Below are 18,689 nucleotides of genomic sequence, written 5' to 3' on the forward strand. Positions count from 1 at the left end.
TTGCCCCCATTCCATAGAACCAGTTTTGTTTGTGTACTAATTCTCTGTCCCTCCCTCTGTCTCAACTCTCTTCCTAGTTGGCTGAGAAAGCAGATTTATTCAGTGGATCAAACCAGAAGAAACAGGTGAGATTCGTTCATATTCTTGTGGGTTTTCTTCCAGATCATTTTGGCCTCTGGTGTTCTTTCCTTGAACATCCCGAGGCAGTCGGAGCATGTTTTGTGGTGTGGAAAGGTCCTCGTGAGGTTGGATTGGACCCTCGAGGTACCAGGCACCGCACCAGGTGCTGGGTGTCGGTGGAGACACGACCGTCTGGGGCCTTGCTTCCGTGGATGCTCAAGGCCGTCCGCACAGACAACTTCTCTGGAGCACTTGGACCTTATGCTCGAGGCCTTCGCATCCCAGCACCTTCCGTGTCCCGGGGAGAAACGAGATCGCTGTGGCGCCTGCCCAATTTTGTGCTGGGACAGAGGTCCACCATTAACGAAGTAACCCGTGTCGACTCGCCATGGTTACTCGGGCTGGGCAGACGTGAGCCGGGCAACGGGATAACACGCAATTCGTTGTGCTCGTTCACTGAACATTATGTCTCCGAGCAGTTCCCTCCCTGTCAGCACACATGATGCTGTGTGTGCCAGACGTTTCTGTAACAAACATGGTTTTGTCCTTGGCTGGGGTGTAATCTCCTTACTCATGAGAAATCATTTCTTCTTGATGGAGGCAGAGTGGTTCCTGGTCCTTTGTTATCCTTGTGACGACTGTTGCCGTGGCAAGCTTTGGGTCTCCCTGTGGGTAAACGTGTGTGATAGAGTCTTAGAGGAGGGGTCCCAGCCATGCAGCGTTTTCTGGTCTACCATTTTTTTTTTTAATTTTTTTTAACGTTTATTTATTTTTGAGACAGAGACAGAGCATGAACAGGTGAGGAGCAGAGAGAGAGGGAGACACAGAATCTGAAACAGGCTCCAGGCTCTGAGCTGTCAGCACAGAGCCCGACGCGGGGCTCGAACTCACGGACCGTGAGATCGTGACCTGAGCCGAAGTCGGACGCTTAACCGACTGAGCCACCCAGGTGCCCCTCTGGTCTGCCATTTTGAGGGAGGTGGTAGCAGTTAGCATTTGTCCCAGCGGTCAGGAGGGCACCCCTTTCCCTATGCCCTGTATCACCGGACTGACCCGTGATGACCTATGGGTGAAAGGCAACGGCAGATTTTTGCTTAAATTTGTATTTATTTATGAGTGAAGTTGAAGATGCTCTCATCTGTTTTTTTAGGTTATAATCCAGTTGTTATTAATAATGAACTGATACAAGCCACCATTTATCGAGCCCCCACACACTAGATACTGTGCTTGGCACTTAAAATTAACGTATCTTTTGAGCCTCACAAAAGAGGCTCTTTTTCTTCAAGTTTTAAGTGATTTTCCTTCCTCCTTTTCTCCGTTAAGGTATGTCAGTGCGGTATGCGAGGTCGCAGCTAGCCTTTCCACCTGTCCCCGGGTGTCCCCTTTCCATCTCGCAGGCTCCTGGGGGTCAGGCCGCTGTCCTCCATCACCCGGTGATGTCAGAGTTCGGACGCGCCTCCTCCGTGGTTTGTTCCACGTACGCCGTCCGACGGGATGTCGGAGAAACTGTAACCCGTGGTGGCGAAACGTTCAGCCATGTCGTTAGGTCTGCAGAAACACGCTCCGTGTTCTGCGCCCCCCTCCCTCGTCCACCTGTCCAGCAGTCACCGTGTGGCCCCACACCCCGGGCTGTGCCCTGGTGTTAACGCAGGTGGATCTGGGGTGGGGGGTCCCCGCGTCAGAGGATTTTGTTCACACTGGTCTCTTTCAGCCTCTGAGGTGGGGCCTCCCTCGTGTTTCCTTTCTGTGTGGCTTCGAGGTGATTCATCGTTGGGCTTGGCACAGGGGTGACAGGTGGAGCCCCCCCCCCCGGGCCCTCTCTGCGTGCACGCCGGGTACAGGGTTGCTGCTTTGGTGTGGAAGTCCGCCTCTCCATCTTGTCAAGACATGGAAGCCTCCCTCTGGCTGTCCCGCTCAGAATGCATTCCCGCTCAGAGGTCCGTCTTTCCATCGACCAGAACCTTCAGCAGAGAGGAAGTCAGTTTCTGGACTTGACGCCCTGTTCCTGGCTTCACCGTTCACTCTCCCCGACTTTGCTCTCCTCGGGCAGAGCCCCGCCGCTCTGTCAACATGTGGAAAACGCCACCTTTCCTGTGGTTCTGGGAGGCCCGGGTGGAGTTTTTCCAGAGGAACTCCGACCGAGGTGCCAGCTGCAGGGCGACCGACTTCTGCTCTGCCAGTTTCCCCTCCCTTCCTGTCGCCCACGACCGATGGCGTTTCCTGAAGGAAAACAAAGGAGTGGCGGAAGCCAAGGAAAGACCCCCGGGCGGGCGGCGGGCTCGAGGCCGTCGGGCCCAGGCGGTGCCCAGCTTCTCGGCACTCGTCTCGGCCAGCCCGCCTTGTTCACTGTCGAGCGCATCCAGAGGCAAAAGGGTAGCAGCTGGTGTTTGTGGAGAACTGGGCTTGCAGCGGCCAGGGTGCTCTTGGAGTTGCAGGGGCTTCTGGAATGTTCAGACTGCTGAGCTGGGTGCCTCGTGGTCCATTTCATGAGGACACTGAGGCCAAGAGGAGTGACCTGACTTGTCTGCAGCAACCCAGCTTGCTGGACGTGCCACCAGGATGGGGCTCCCCCATCACTGCTTGGTGGTGCTTTTCTTCTTATTTTTTTAATTTTATTATTATTATTTTTTTAATGTTTATTTATTTTTGAGACAGAGAGAGACAGAGCACGAATGGGGGAGGGTCAGAGGGAGAGACACAGAATCCGAAACAGGCTCTGGGCTCAGAGCTGTCAGCACAGAGCCCGACGTGGGGCTCGAACTCACAGACCGCGAGATCATGACCTGAGCCGAAGTCAGACGCTCAACTGACTGAGCCACCCAGGGGCCCCACTTCTTATTTTAAAAAAAAAAAAAATGTTAATGTTTTATTTGTTTTTGAGAGAGAGAGAGAGAGAGAGAGAGAGAGAGAGATATCAAAACTGAAACAGGCTCCAGGCTCCGAGCTGTCAGCACAGAGCACGACACGGGGCTCGAACCCACGAACTGGGACATCATGACCTGAGCTGAAGTCGGACGGTTGACTGACTGAGCCACCCAGGGGCCCCACTTCTTATTTTTTTAAAAAAATGTTAATGTTTTCTTTGTTTTTGAGAGAGAGAGACAGAGCAGGAGGGAGGGAGGGGCAGAGAGAGAGAGAGAGAGAGAGAGAGATCGAAACTGAAACAGGGTCCAGGCTCCGAGCTGTCAGCACAGAGCACAACACGGGGCTCGAACCCACGAACTGGGACATCATGACCTGAGCTGAAGTCGGACGGTTGACTGACTGAGCCACCCAGGGGCCCCACTTCTTATTTTTTTTTAAAAAAAATGTTAATGTTTTATTTGTTTTTGAGAGAGAGAGAGAGAGAGACAGAGCAGGAGGGAGGGAGGGAGGGGCAGAGAGAGAGAGAGAGAGAGAGAGAGAGAGAGAGATCGAAACTGAAACAGGCTCCAGGCTCCGAGCTGTCAGCACAGAGCACGACATGGGGCTCGAACCCACGAACTGGGACATCATGACCTGAGCTGAAGTCGGACGGTTGACTGACTGAGCCACCCAGGGGCCCCACTTCTTATTTTTTTTAAAAAAAATGTTAATGTTTTATTTGTTTTTGAGAGAGAGAGAGAGAGAGACAGAGCAGGAGGGAGGGAGGGAGGGGCAGAGAGAGAGAGAGAGAGAGAGAGAGAGAGAGAGAGAGAGATCGAAACTGAAACAGGCTCCAGGCTCTGAGCTGTCAGCACAGAGCACGACACGGGGCTCGAACCCACGAACTGGGACATCATGACCTGAGCTGAAGTCGGACGGTTGACTGACTGAGCCACCCAGGGGCCCTATAAACTATTGAATTTGATTATGGTAAGATCTACCATTTTAAGCGTATGCCTCTGTGAGATGAAGTACATTCGTGCTGTTGTACATCCACCGCCATCTGGCTTCAGAGCTCTTTTCTCCTTACGGGACTGAAACTCCGTCCCCGTGAACGGTACCTGCCCCTCTCCTCCTCCCCCGCCCTGATCACCTCTCTTCTCCGTTCTGTCTCCATGGGGTGTGACTGCTCTGGGCACCTCGTACGTGTGGAATTAGGCAGTATTTGTCTTCCTGGCTTGTTTCACTCAGGACGTCTTCACGGTTCATCCATGTTCCTGTAGCAGGTGTCACAATTTCCTTTTTAAGGCTGCATAATATTCCGCCATAGGTGCAGACCACGTTTTGTTTGTCCGTGCATCTGTTGATGAACACTTTAATAACCTTCCTCTTTTGGCTGTTGTGAGTATGGTTCCTTTGAACGTGAATGTTCATGCCCCTGTTTTCAGTTCCTGTGTACGTTTTCCAGAAGTGGATTTGTGGAATCAAATGGTAGTACTGTTCTTTTTTTTTTTTAAGTTTATATATTTTTAAAATAATTTTTAATGCTTATTTACTTTTGAAAGAGAGAGAGAGAGACAGTGCATGAGTTGGGGAGGGGCCGAACGAGAGGGGACACAGAATCCGAAGCTGGCTTCAGGCTCTCAGCTGACAGCAGAGCCCCATGTGGGGCTCGAACCCACAAACAGCAAGATCATGACCTGAGCCGAAGTCGGGTGCTTAACTGACTGTACCACCCAGGCGCCCCTTAAGTTTATTTATTTATTTTGAGAGAGACAGAGCACAGAGCCCAGTGCTGGGCTCGAACTCATGAAACTGTGAGGTCGTGACTTGAGTTGAAATCAAGAGTCAGACACTTCACCCAACTGAGCCACCCAGGCACCCCCCATACTGTTCAAGTCTTAGACAAACTGCTTTACCGTTTCCCACGGCAGGTGCAGACTGACACAGCCACCAGCAGGACACAAGGGCTCCAGTCTTTGCCACTTGCTTGTCAAGTTACTTTCCTCTTCCTTCCTTCCTTCCTCCCTCTGTCCCTCCGTCCCTCCCTTCCTCCCTTCCTCCCTTCCTCCCTCCCTCACTCCCTCCCTTCCTCCCTCCCTCCCTCCCTCCCTCCCTCCCTCCCTCCCTCCCTTTCTTTCAAATAACAGCCACTTTAGTGGGTGTGAAATAGTAGCTCATTTTGGTTTTGCTTTGCACCTTCCTCATGACTAGGGATGTTGAGCATCTTTTCACATGCTTTTTAGTTTTGCCTGTCTTCTCTGGAGAAACGTCTGTTCAGATCCTTTGCCCATTTCAAAAGTTCACCTCATGATTTTAGTCCTTCTTCAGCTTTCAAGCACTGACCCTGAGACACAATATTTTATTTTTCATGTTCATGCTGTTATTTATATGACCTTTTGAAAAAGTGAATTTTTTATTTTTATTTTATTATTATTTTTTTAAATGTTTATTTACTTTAGAAAGAGAAAGAGCGTGAGCAGGGGCAGGGCAGAGAGAGAGAGGGAGACACAGAATCTGAAGCAGGCTCCAGGCTCTGAGCTGTCAGCACAGAGCCTGACACGGGGCTCAAACCCGCAAACCATGGGATTATGACCTGAGCTGAAGTTGGACGCTTAAATGACTGAGCCATGCTGGTGCCCCGAAAAAGTGATTTTTTAAAAAATTATTTATAATTACCTTTGAAAAAGCGAATTTTCAAAAAAATATGAAAGTAACTCCTATTAGTTCTAGGAAACTTTATAAATACTGAAAACTAGAAAAAAAAGTATAAATTGGATATTAAATGGTAAGCACTGTTAACTCCAGCTATAATTTTTTTCAGTAGATTTTCATCTTCAGCTTCTTTTTACTTATTCATTTGACTTTATCAAAATCTAATTGCGCGCACGATCTTGTATCCTTTTCTTTTGTAATTTCTAAATTTTGGAATAATTTTTCATTTAGAGGAAAGTTGCAAAGATCTTACAGGGAGTTCCCAAATCCTCCTCCCGCTTTCTCTAATGCTCACATCACGCCTCGTCATGACGTATTTGTCAAAACTAAGAAACCAGCATTGGTATGTGACTCAGAACTGAGCCCTGGACTTTATTTGGGGCTCAGTGTTTTCCCACAGACGTCCTTTTCCTGGTTCGAGATCCAGTCCAGGGGCCCGGCGTTACACTTCGTTGTTCTGTCCCTTGGTCTCCTCTGGTCCGTGACCATTTCTCAGTCTTTCCTGACCTTGACACTTCTGAGCAGCACATCTCAGGTATGTTGTAGTACAGCCCTTGGTTCGTGTTGGTCTGACCTTTTTGTCGTGATTAGGCTGGAGTGACAGGTAGGCTGCGGCTGCGGGTGTTGGGGAAGAGTATCACAGAGGTGAAGTTCTCGTTCGTTCTATCACATTGAGTAGTGTGTGCTCCCGGTGCGGCTCATCCGCGGCGATGCAATGCTTAATCACCTGGCCAAGGTGGTGTCGGAAGATTTCTGCTTTGTAAAGTCACCCCCAACCCTGTTCTTGGGGAGTAAATCTCTTGAGTCCAGCCCACCCTGAAGGAGGGGAGAGTTAAACTGACTTCACCTCGTGTTAAACCGTAAGAACATACATGTTTCATTTCACCTCTTCAGGAACATGATGTCAGTGCCTACATTAGGAATCAACCAATGGAAAGGTGATACTTGGTTTGAAAAGTTGGCTTTTGTGTGTCATTTAAGTTATGTCCAGTTCTTCCTTAGGTTCACATTTTCACCGAGTTGTCTTCATAGTGAACCTATGACATGACGCTCATAAGAAGCATTTTTTGGGTCTCTGTAGGATTCTTAGCCTTGTGCCATGGCTGCCTAGTCCCCATTGGGCGGACGTGCTCCACTTTTCTTGAGTCCTCCCTTCTAGTTGCTGCTCACGTTGGTGGAGGCTCTTTGAGGTCAGAGGTCTGACTGGTTTGGTGTTCCTAGTGTTTGTTGGATGAAAGTTCTACCTTTTATTCCTACACATAACATTGAGCAGATGGAACGTTCTAGCTTTGAAAGAGTTCCTTAAGACATTTCCAGGCCTGGGGACACTGAGTCAAAGGTGTTAGTGCTTTCACCATAACTCTTGGCTAGATTTTTAGAGACCCAGCCCCAGTCCATCTTTGAGCCTTTAGAGTTGAGTTGTCTCTTACCTGGGAATTATGTTCTGAGGTTGGTGCAAAAGGGGGAAATTTCTGTGGTCAAAATATACCTTGAGGGGTGCCTGGGTGGCTCAGTTGGTTAAGTGACCGACTTCGGCTCAGGTCATGATCTCATACTTGGTGGGTTCGAACCCTGCATCAGGCTCTGTGCTGACAGCTCGGAGCCCGGAGCCTGCTTCCCATTCTGTGTCTCCCTCTCTCTCTGCCCCTCCCCAGCGTGCACACATGCATGCTTGCTCGCTGTCTCTCTCAAAGAGAAATTAACATTAAAAAAAATTTTTTTAAAAATATACCTTGAGAAACCCCCCTGAGCCTTCCTTGAGGGCCCCTGGAATTGTGTTACCAGGTGTGAGGGTCACAGGCTCTGAGTCCCACAGACGGATAGCAGCCTCAAGGGCTGGTAGCAGATTGTCGCCTGTGGACATTTCTTTCCCTCCTTTGCCTTTTGCCCCTTGGTATATGACGTTGGATTTGCACAGGCTGAATGCTGCGCTTTATTCTTCATGCTGGCAGGGACAGAGGGCAGACTGTGTTAGGTCTTCAGGAGGCAGAAGGGGGCAGGGGTTGCAGGTGGGGGGCAGGTGTGTGGGTCCAGGTCTGTCCGTCAGCAGGCATGCAGATAGCTACCAGGCAGTTAACATTGTGGCCCCAGCACATTGGGAGGTCCTGGGGGAGCGGGGCGTTAGCCTTAGGTGTGCAGTCTCCCCTGCACAGATTCTCCTTCACTAGGTCTGGCCTGGGGCTCAAGAATTTGCATTTCGAACAAACTCCCAGCTGATGTTGGTGCCGCTGGTCTAGGGACCCTACCTGGACAACCAAGCTTCTAGAGCTGCTCTGTCCAGTATGGCGCCCCCTAGCTACGTGTGGCTATTTAAATTAATTAAAATTAAATAAGAGTAAAATTTTAGTTCCTCGGTCATGCTAGGCACATTTCAGATGGCCAGTAGCCACATGTGGGTAGCGGCTGCTACATTGCACAGCGCAGATCTAGAACATTTCCATCATCATAGAAAGTTGGACGGTGGTGAGGTTTGAATCTCTGCTTGGACACTTACTGGTTGTGTGAGTTTGGGTGAATTACTTAATTTCTCTGTGCCTTAGCTCTCTAATCTGTCTGTAGAAGAGAGAGAATAGTTCCTGGTGTGAGGTTTCAGTGGGTCGGTATGTGAAAAGCATTTAGGCGGTGCCTGACTTAGGTTGGGCACGACATAGGCTTATTATTGTCCTTCCTTGCTCTAAGAAGCCTAGGGTGGTGGAGATGTTGATCCAGCCTCAGGGGGGCAGATAAGTTTCCTGGGGCTACAAACCCCGGGCAGCATGGTAAGGGCTGCTGGGATGCGCTGCTGTAGGAGCTGGGACCGTGCCAGGCCGACAAGGGAAGATGCCACCATGGTAGAGTGATGTCTTCCAGGGAAGACGGAGGGCCCTTTGTGGCCCATGGCGGGGATCATGTCTAGTCTTCCCTCTCCAAAGGAATCGCCCTGGTTCCCAACCGGCTGTCACTGGCCGAGCCTGTAGGAAGCAGAGTCTAAAACGTGGGTTTGTGTGTGGGAAGCTTTCTGGGGTGGGTGTGGGGGTGGATGGACACCTGTGGGTGTGGAGGGGGTAGAAGGAGATGGGCTGCCATGGTCACAAGCACGGCCTGTAGAGCCGTCCTCCATTGAGGTCATCAGAGAGCTGCTCACTCTGACTGACTAGTCATTGCATGCTGGATGTGACCCTGGTGAGGTGCACTCTTCATCTCATGACAAGTCCCAGACGGGGAGAGCGGTGAAGTTGGGGCTGCTGGGTTCCTCCCCTCCAGCAGCTGGGGAGTCTCCGTGCTTGTTCTTGCTCATGGTCAGGCTCTGCAGTGCACAGCCACAGGCCCGGGGATGGGGGTGGGAGTGTGGGGAGGGGAGTGGGGTGGCAAAGTCCTGGCACGGGGGCCCAAGGAAGCTCTTTGCCCCCCCCCCTTTACCTGGGGGTTCACCTGTTGTGCGGTAAGGTGGGACTTCCACAGCCGGTGGATTCAGATGCCCCGTTGCTCAGTGTCTCCTTACCCCAGACCCTGTATTTGCTCCATTGGCTCCCAGCCCCCCTATGTTGGTGCCTGATGTGGGGAGGGTTCTTGGCCCTGTTTCTGCCTCAAGGTTCTGGGTTCCCAAGGGGACTCTGACCTCTTCCTTGATCCTGGATGAGCGCTGCAGGGACACCAGCTTGACCAGACCCCCTCCCTGTCCCGTCTCGTGGTGCCAGCCCCTGCTGCTCTTCTCTGTTCATCCTGCCCTGGCCGGGTTCTTCCCGGACACCCCCGGGGGCTGGGTCAGGATGGGGGTCTCAGGCAGCCTGCTTGATTCTGTGCCCAGCCAGCCACTCCTGACATGGGTGCTCTCAGTGTCTCTGGGAAAGCCCTCGGTGCAGGCCCTGGAGTAGTGGAGGGTAGGGAAGCATCTTGCAGGTAAAGGAGTCTGATGTTAGGGGGGCTGTTAGACTAGAGGTAAAACGGCTGGCCATGGGGACACTGAGATGGCCAGCGTCCCATGTAGTCGCCTCCAGGGGCAGCTGCTGAGTAGAACGTGCTGCTTCCTTCCGGATGTACCGGCAGAGGCCGAGTTGGCAGCGTTGGGGAAACTGGGCCATTTTCTGCCCACATCCTGGGCAGGCTTCCTTCCTTGGCCGTGCACAGCCCTGTCCAGCCTGACGTCTCCAGAACACAGAGCAGTTTTTGTTGACCACACCAACAGCTCCCCCGGACCACCGTCTCTCACTCTGCCAGACGCCCGGCTCTGCGGCCACAGGGGTCTGGATCTCATGCCCTTGACCCACCACCCTAACCCCGTATACCTCCCCACCGTTCATGCTGTTCCCAGAGGGGAAGTAACGTGCGGTGGTTACAGGCAGCTGCCCTGGAGTTCACGTCCTCCACGTCCCAGCGCCCAGCCTCTCTGAGCCTGTTTCTTCAGCTGGAATATGGAGGTGCTAACGGTGTGGGCCTCGTAAGGTGGCAGGGCATCGAATGAGTGTGTGTGTCCCTGTCCCCTGGAATGGTGCCTAGCGTTGAGTATGCGCTATTTCGGTTTCAGCCATCACTGCTGTTATTATTGCTAGCACGGTTATTTCTTTTTTACTTTTGAAACGTTTTATTTTTTGAGAGACAAAGCACGCGAGCAGGGGAGGGGCAGAGAGAGAGGGGGACAGAAGACCTCAAGTGGGCTTTGCACTGTAAGCACAAAGCCTGATCTGGGGCTTGAACTCAGGAACCCTGAGATCATGACCTGAGCCGAAATCAAGAGTTGGACGCTTGACCGACTGAGTCACCAGGTGCCCCAGTATGGTTATTTCTTTTTTAAAAAACAATTTTTGTTAATGTTTTACTTATTTTTGAGAAGGAGGGAAACAGAGTGTGAGCAGGAGAGGGGCACAGAGAGAGGGAGACACAGAATCCGAAGCAGGCTCCAGGCTCTGAGCCGTCAGCATAGAGTCTAAAGTGGGGCTCGAACCTGCGAATTACAGGATCATGAACCGAGCTGAAGTCGGATGTTGAGCTGCCTGAGCCACTCAGGTGTCCCCAGTACGGTTATTTCCTTTGCTCGGAATGCGCTCTCCCTTTCTTGGCTCTGAACCTGAGCTTGCCACCTGGCCTAGCAAAAAACATGCATGAAGATTTCTGTGATGTGGTCCAGATGACTGTACATTTTGGGATTTGATTCAAACCCAAGCTCTGCCGTCACCCAGCTCTGACCTCGAGCAGTGTGCCCTCCCCCCTCAAACACCACCCCGTGGCCTGTTCTGAACCCTGAGGGTGGGTGATGCTTACTGTGTTGAGGGGTCAAGTGTAGTGAGGGGTTAGGTAACGTTATTGCCTGGCACATCGCAGGTGCTTGAATAAGGTCAGCTCCTTCCCCCTTGCCCTCTGGCCTTCATCGATCTCCCCTTCGTTTGAACCCCTGGGACATTTCCTATCTGCAAAGCTTTCTGGGCACCTGATACCATGTTCTGCTCACCCTGTGAATCTCTTAAGTGACCTGAGTCCACGGCCATCCCTGAAGTGTGGAGACCAGCCTTGCACATCGTGGCATCAGCCCCCTTGAGCCCAAGGTCTCTTGTGTCCGGCCCGTCTTCTCACGGGGCTCCTGAGGGTGCAGTGGATGGGAACAGCCGCTCCCTCTACCGTTGAAGCCCCTCGAGGTGGATAGAGCTGGGGTTTCCTTCTTTTGCAGCATCACCCTCCGGGAGCTGAAGACCATCTTGCCCTTGGTCAACTTCAAAGTGAACAGTGCCAAGTTCCTCAAAGATAAGTTTGTGGTAAGTTTCGTGGCTTGGCGTGGTGATTTTGTGAATTTAGGGTCGCTTAGCCTTTGAGCCCCGCTGAATGGTGCCCAGGAGAATCCTTCACCTCCTGATTCCTCTGTCTCAGTTGAGACAGAGGGACCCCTTGGAGGTCGTAGGCCCATGTTTGCAATCCTAGCAGACAACATCCTCCTTGAGGACCACGTTTGCTGAGCTGCTTGACTTGGGATGTTCCCACGGTATAGCCTTCCCTTTCCCTCACCATCGCACAGCCTGCTTTCCTTCAAGTAACGTTGAACACGTGGGGTTTTTTTTGTTTTGTTTTGTTTTGAAACTATCATGGAAGTTTCCTTACGTAGGTTGTCAGGGATGTGGCATTTTGTATGCAAGTTCTCCCAACATACTTGGAGTTAGCTCTTCTCTGCCCATCCCCCCACTTCCCTACCACCCCTGCTCCCTGCCATCACTTAGTTTGTTTATGTTCTTGCATAATGGAGTTATTGGTAGATCTGTGGCAGGTGGTGACTCTAAGAGTGGGGGTGTAGAGTAGGGCGGGGGGGCTTTCTTGAGTGCATAAGAACGGAGGTGATGGGTAGGCACTCTTTGTGGTGCTCTGAGAGGTCCTGACCCTTGTCACGGAGCCCAGTGACTCTCCATTCCACTGGTCCCAATGGCAGGACTTACACGGCCTTGTCAGTGGCAGCCCCAGGTACAGGCTTCCTTAGCCAAGAATGTGCATTCATTTCAGTACCAGTGGGCTCTTGGAAGTGTTAACCCACCTTATGGCTATCAAGCCATCTTTCGACCTGCCTAAAACATTCCAACTATTTTAAGAAGGCCAATGGGGCGCCTGGGTGGCACAGTCGGTTAAGTGTCCGACTTCAGCCAGGTCACGATCTCGCGGTCCGTGAGTTCGAGCCCCGCGTCAGGCTCTGGGCTGATGGCTCGGAGCCTGGAGCCTGCTTCCGATTCTGTGTCTCCCTCTCTCTCTGCCCCTCCCCCGTTCATGCTCTGTCTCTCTGTCCCAAAAATAAATAAAAAACGTTGAAAAAAAAAAATTTAAAAGAAGGCCGAAACAGAGGTGGGAGAAGCATTCACCATTGATGACCGCATCACAGGAATCTTTATATATATATATATTTTTTTAACGTTTTATTTATTTTTGACACAGAGAGAGACAGAGCATGAACGGGGGAGGGGCAGAGAGAGAGGGAGACACAGAATCGGAAGCAGGCTCCAGGCTCTGAGCCATCAGCCCAGAGCCCGACGCGGGGCTCGAACTCACGGATCGCGAGATCGTGACCTGAGCTGAAGTCGGCCGCTTAACCGACTGAGCCACCCAGGCGCCCCAGGAGTCTTTATATTTTTAAAAAATGCATTTATTTATTTTGAGAGAGAGAGAGCGCACGCGCGAGCTCCCTGGAGGGGCACAGAGAGAGGGAGACAGAGAATCCCAAGTAGGCTCCCTGTTGTTAGCGTGGAGCCCAACATGAGGCCTGAGGCCATGAACCATGAGATCATGACCTGAGCCCAAACCAAGAGTCAGACGCTCAGCCGACTGAGCCACCCAGGCAGCCCCCTGGAACCTGGCTCTTTATCAAGCCCTTACTGAGCAGGTGATACATAGACCTTACTGATTTGGTTCTAGGGAAGTCCTAGGGAGGGTAGTGGTAGTTTTCCCATTTTACAGATGAAGAAACTGAGGGTCTGAAAGGTTCAAGTAAATGACCCAAAGCCATTAAGCAGTTCAGGGGACAAGCCTTGACTGGAGTTGAACTCTTAAGTCCAAAGGCCTGGTTAGTTTTCCCTGGCTTTTAGAATGACCTATATGTATGGACCCTGCTCTAGGTCTAGATTTGGAAATGTCTCCTGCCCCCAGAAAGTATTACTGCCCTTGGGATTCTGGCCGAGACTCTTATTTTGGGGTTCGAGGCCAGGGTCTTACCTGGTGGGACTCCTGGTGGTTATGTTCTCTAGGCAGATAAATTCGGAAACCTGTGAACAGTTTGACTTCAGAAGACTGCGAGTTTGCTTTCAGCCAGTGCTGTCGAAGGGCGGTCCTGCCTGTTAATAGTGGAGCGGTGTTCTTGTAGGGAACCTCAGAGACCGAGTGGTTACTTTTTCTTTTAATTTACAGGAAATCGGCGCTCACAAAGATGAACTCAGCTTTGAGCAGTTCCACCTTTTCTATAAAAATCTTATGTTTGAGCAGCAAAAGTCGGTAAGACGATTCTTGGGCAAATGATCAATGATGTTTTCGTTTCCCCTGTGTGTCAAAGTCCAGCACGCTCCTAAGAAACCCACGAGAAGCGTTGAGTGTCCCTTCTAGTCAAGGAAGTAGACCGTGGGAGTGGCTGCGACTCACTGTTTGTGTCCGTTAGGTTGGCGTGAGAGAGCTGTGGGGAAATCGGAGCGGGGGGAAATGGCTCTCTCATACCTTCCGGGTGGGAATGTGACAAGTCTGGTTGGAATTTAATCTGAGCCTATTAAGTTCAGCTAACTCCACTGCATGATCTCATTCTGCAAAGGAAATTTATCAAATTATGAAGAGTAACCATCTCTGGGTAGAGGGATTATGTGTGTGTTCCTTATTTTTATGCTTTTATTCATTTTTTAATGAGAATAATTTTTCATTCGGATAATATGCCATTTTAAAATAAGATGTGCATACATTTTGACCTGACGGTGGCATTTTGGGGACTCTGTTTTAGACAAATAAGGGCACTGGGACCTAGGAATTGAGTGGTAGAGTGTTTATTGCAGCATTATTTATGCCAGCAAAATAGCTGGGAGCCTTCTGCATGCTTCTCAGGAGAGAAATGGCTGAGTAAACTGTGGTCCATCCATAGCACACAGCATCATGCAGCTGATTATGAAGCCTGAATCTGTGTGTGTGTCGATCTGGAGGGATGTTCATGGTGTTTTGTGAGCAAAACCAGCAGCAGATTCACATGAGGAACCAGGTCTGATAAAAAACAAAACCAAAATCTGCCTAGAGTAATCCCCCTCCATATGTCTATGTGTGTTTTTATGTTTAATGTTGATTTCGTGTATGCACTGAAGGGGTTTAGGAGGATGGGCAGGAGAGATCACTGAATTTTTCTTTGCACACCCCTGTTCTCTCTGACTCATTCCAAGGAGTACATTACTTTTGCAATAAAAAGAGAGTCCCATAGGGGCGTCTGGGGGGCTCAGTTGGTTAAGCATCCGGCTCTTGGTTTCTTCTCAGGTCATGATCTCGAGGTTCGTGGGATCGAACCCCGCATCAGGCTCTGTGCTGGCAGGGTAGAACTTGCTTGAGATTCTCTCTCTCTGCCCCTCCCCTGCTCTCTCTCTCTCTTTCTCTCTCAAACATACATTTTAAAAAATCCCATAAAGCGTAGAGCTTAAAAAGAAGGATTGTTCATTGCAGTGCATGGAGCACAGTGCCTGGCAGGCCGCACTCATCCCGCAAACAGGAGGTTGTTGGAAAAGGGCTTTGCAGGTAGCAAGGGTGGGTCCAAAGCAGGGAGAACATAGGACTTGGAGCCAGAGGATCTGGTTTCTCCTATGAGCTGTGTGATCTGGGGCTGGCCACGCACGATTCTCAGCCTCAGTCTCTTATCTGTGTAATGGGGGCGGGGATTCCCACCGGGCTCTAGGGAGCACTGAATGAGGGCTGGGGGTGGGGCAGTCAAGAGTGCAGGCATTTTTAAGTGATGAGCATGAAAATCATGAGAAGACACTTATTAATTGCCTTCTGCATGCAGGCCTGCAGGTGGGCACAGGGTGAGGCTTTCTGATGGGTGACTGCTGGCCGTCTGCCTACATTGGGAAAAAATACATTCTTTAATAGAGTAAAAAAATTCTACTTCACTGGGGTTGTTTTCATATATTACTTCTTGATTTGCCAAGGAGAGTAGGAAGACTATAAGCTTTGGGGATTGAAAGACCCGGATGTCAGCCCCTAAATTGGCCTTGGCTGACCAGGTGATTTTGAGGAAAGACAACTTTTTCTCTTTCACTCAGCCACCTTTATAAAATAAAGGTATTCAATCAAGCCGTTGCTTATAAAACTTTAAAAATTATATAACTTTCCTCCTCCTATTTTTTTAAGTTTTTTTGTATTGTTATTTGAGAAAGCGATAGAGAGCAAGCAGGGGAGGGACAGAGAGCGAGGGAGACGGCATCCCAAGTAGGCCTCACACTGCTAGCACAGAGCCCGATGTGGGGCTCGAACTCACAGCCTGCGAGATCATAACCTGAGCTGAAGTCAACAGTCAGATGCTCAACGGCCTGAGTCCCCCCAGGCACCCTGTTCCCCTTTTTTATATGAAACCTTAAAAAAAAAAAGCTGGGGCGCCTGGGTGGCTTAGTGGGTTAAGTGTCTGGCTTCAGCTCAAGTCATGATCTCGCGGTTTGTGAGTTTGAGCCCCGTGTCGGGCTCTGTGCTGACAGCTCAGAGCCTGGAGCCTGCTTCGGATTCTGTGTCTCCCTCTCTCTCTGCCTCTCCCCAACTCATGCTCTGTCTCTCTCTCTCTCTTTCACAAAAATAAATAAACATTACAAAAATTTTTTTTAAAAACTGCATACAAGCTGATCAAAACACTTCTTAGGCCAAAATCTGTAACTTTGATTTATAATCAGTTCTTGAGAACAGTGAAAACCTTTGATGACAATGCACAAGTGAAATCCAGAATGACAATTGGAGATAGCAATTGTCTGCAGTTGACCAGGATTGAGAAGAAGCTTGATTCACTCCAGATAAGTAGTTGCAAACAATTGTTTTTATAGTCAGTTGCCTTGAAATTTCAGGATGCTGTCTCATCAGACGGACGGCAGGCGAAGCTTGAGAACAAGGTTTGCACAAAAGCTGTTTAATCTGCCCGCAGGTTAATCTGCCCAGCAGGTTAGCCTGCTGGCGGTCTGTTTCCACTGTGATAAAATTCCACCTGAGACTTAATTCAACCTGCACTGTTGTTAATGTCCCTTTTTAAGGCTAATGCGTGTGTGTTTGAGAGGGAGAAGGAGGAGAAAGAAAGTTGAGTCTGATTTCTGCAGAATCCCTGAATCCTCTGGGGGTGTCTTTGATTGCCCGGTTTTGGGTGGGGAGACGCCCCATCTGTACCAGAGGCTGGCTTCTGTTGGCCAGAACGCCACCTTCAGCCTTCATTCTGTTGTACTTGGCCTAATGGTTTAAGTGTTTCTTGAAATGAATTGCCTACATTTAAAACTCAAGAAGTTTCATATTAATATCTAGATTTTTCTGTTGCTTTAAAAAAAAATGGACATCTGGCTATCTCTGGGTCTTTCCTGAGTTCCCCACGGGGATGTATGAGTAGAAAGGAAGCGTGCATTCTCTGGTTTGCCCCAGCTCTCACCCACCACCCATTTCTCTCTGCTAATTTACCTTGCCTACCAGGCCCCACCACTTGATCTCCACCACTGGAGGGTATAACTGGCTTGGAATTTGAATAACAAAACCCCAAGCTTGATAGATAGTGGCCAGCTTGAGAAACCTCACTAACTCTTGTGTAGGTAAATGCCCCTCCCCTACTGTTAGCATATAATTTACTTCCTGGGCTCCTTGCTGGCTGCACAGAGGAGAGAAAAGCAATAGAGATATGCTCTTACAGGCTCAGCTGGATTTCCTAGGCTCTTCTGGGGAGATAGGGCTGTTTAGGGTGATGGACAACCCCCAAGCCTAGACCCAGGAGCGGGTTCGTGCTCAGCAGTACCTGTAGGTTTCCAACTTGGGGTAACCAGTTCCTCCTTGTGTCTAACCACCTGCTTACATCGCTGCTGTCAAGACTCAAAGCTTCTAAAATTTGGGTAGCAGCAGGAAGAGAAGAAAGTTAATCCCATGTGTTTCCCCGGGTGATGGGCCTCTAACTAGGTTATACTAACAATATTATAAAAAAAGATCCTTAGCGAACCTTTCCTAAGTGTGAACTACACGCTGGGTGCTGTGCTAAGTGCTGTACGTGCTCTTAATCCTCTTCCCAACTGTGGGAGACCTACCGTTATTAGCCCCATTTTACAGATGAAGAAACTGAAGCTCAGGGAAGCTACTTGCTGGAGGTTATACAGCCAGGATTTGAACGCTCCTCTGCCCGACTTCATTGCCCAGCCACTGACACGGCTTTTTTAATTTTTAAAATGTTCTCACGAAAGGGAATGTCAAAACACGTATAAGCAGAGGCAAAGGTATGCGAACCCTCTGTGGACCATCACAGCTTTAGCAATGATCAGCTCATGGCCATCGGGTTTCATCTTGCCCTTGCCCACTTCTCTCTGCTCAGATGATGTTGAAGCAAACCCAGCATCATATTGTTTCTTCCTTAAATGCTTTAATACCCAGCTTTGTAACTGCTGCCTTGCTGCCTCCCCACCAGACAAGCGAAGTCCCCCTTGGTCAGTGACGGTGGGGCGTCGGGCATCATCAGCGAGGACAGCTGGCTGGTTTCCTTCCTGCTGTTGGTCCGGGACTTGAGTTTCACCTCGGTGGGGTGTGGCGTTCAGGTTGCTGTTTATCTGTCTGTTTTTACGCCCTGCCCTTTCAGACGATGCATCCTCTGGACCCTCCAGTAGATTCCTTCGGAAATGTGCTACGGTTCCTCGTTAGCCAGATAGCAATATCACGTATGATGCAGTTTCTGGGGCTCAGGCATTCTGGCACGCGTTGGCTGGATTCTCTGCTCTGGGGTCTCACGGGATTTTAGCTGGGGGCTGTGGTCTCATCTGAGACTCAAGTGGGAAAAGATCTGCTTCCAAGCCCATGAAGTTGTGGAACCTTTAGTTCCTTACAGGTGTAGGATTGAGGGTTCAGTTCCTTGTTGTCCAGAAGCCACCCACAGCTCCCTGAGGGATGGGGCTCACCTACATGGCTGCTGGCTTCCCCAAAGCTGGCAAGACAGTTGCTCACTCGTATACGGCATCGTCATGTAGTCATAGACGTGTAATCGCGTGCACCCATGCCTTTTGCAAGTGGCAGGGATAACGCAGGGCTGGAGGGAGGAGGACATCCTAAGGCCGTCTTCAAAGCCTGTCCACCAAGGGTTCCCATAAAGCCAAGATTTGAAGTTGCTCTCCAGCGGCTCACAAGCAGTAATCACACAAACTGTGTCCCGTGCCAGTCAGAGAACAAGTACCCTCCCACCCGTGCGGGGTACCAGCAAACAAGCACTCACTGCCTCCTCCCGCCCATTACCATCCCCACGGGGTCTGAATGCAGGCATCCTCTCTTGCTTGTTTGCCTGTTCTAGAAAACAGCTGTGATTTTTTTTTAAGGTGGCAGTACTCCTCCCTTAGTGTTACTTG

At 50.3% G+C, this 18,689-nt stretch overlaps 1 protein-coding gene across 5 annotated transcripts in view; it reads left to right on the forward strand.

Annotated features, from left to right (window-relative positions):
- The window catches only part of PLCG2 (phospholipase C gamma 2), a 161,294-nt gene that overhangs the window by 61,047 nt on the left and 81,558 nt on the right, over positions 1-18,689 (forward strand). For all 5 annotated transcript variants that reach the window (XM_060650040.3, XM_060650047.3, XM_060650042.3 and 2 more), the window contains 3 exons: positions 78-125; positions 11,321-11,405; positions 13,528-13,611. In XM_060650040.3, the coding sequence (XP_060506023.1) occupies positions 78-125; positions 11,321-11,405; positions 13,528-13,611 (217 nt within the window). The remainder of the gene's footprint in view (positions 1-77; positions 126-11,320; positions 11,406-13,527; positions 13,612-18,689) is intronic.

This window comes from Panthera onca, chromosome E2, assembly GCF_046562875.1.
Source record: "Panthera onca isolate mPanOnc1 chromosome E2, mPanOnc1 haplotype 2, whole genome shotgun sequence".
Lineage (NCBI taxonomy): Eukaryota > Metazoa > Chordata > Mammalia > Carnivora > Felidae > Panthera > Panthera onca.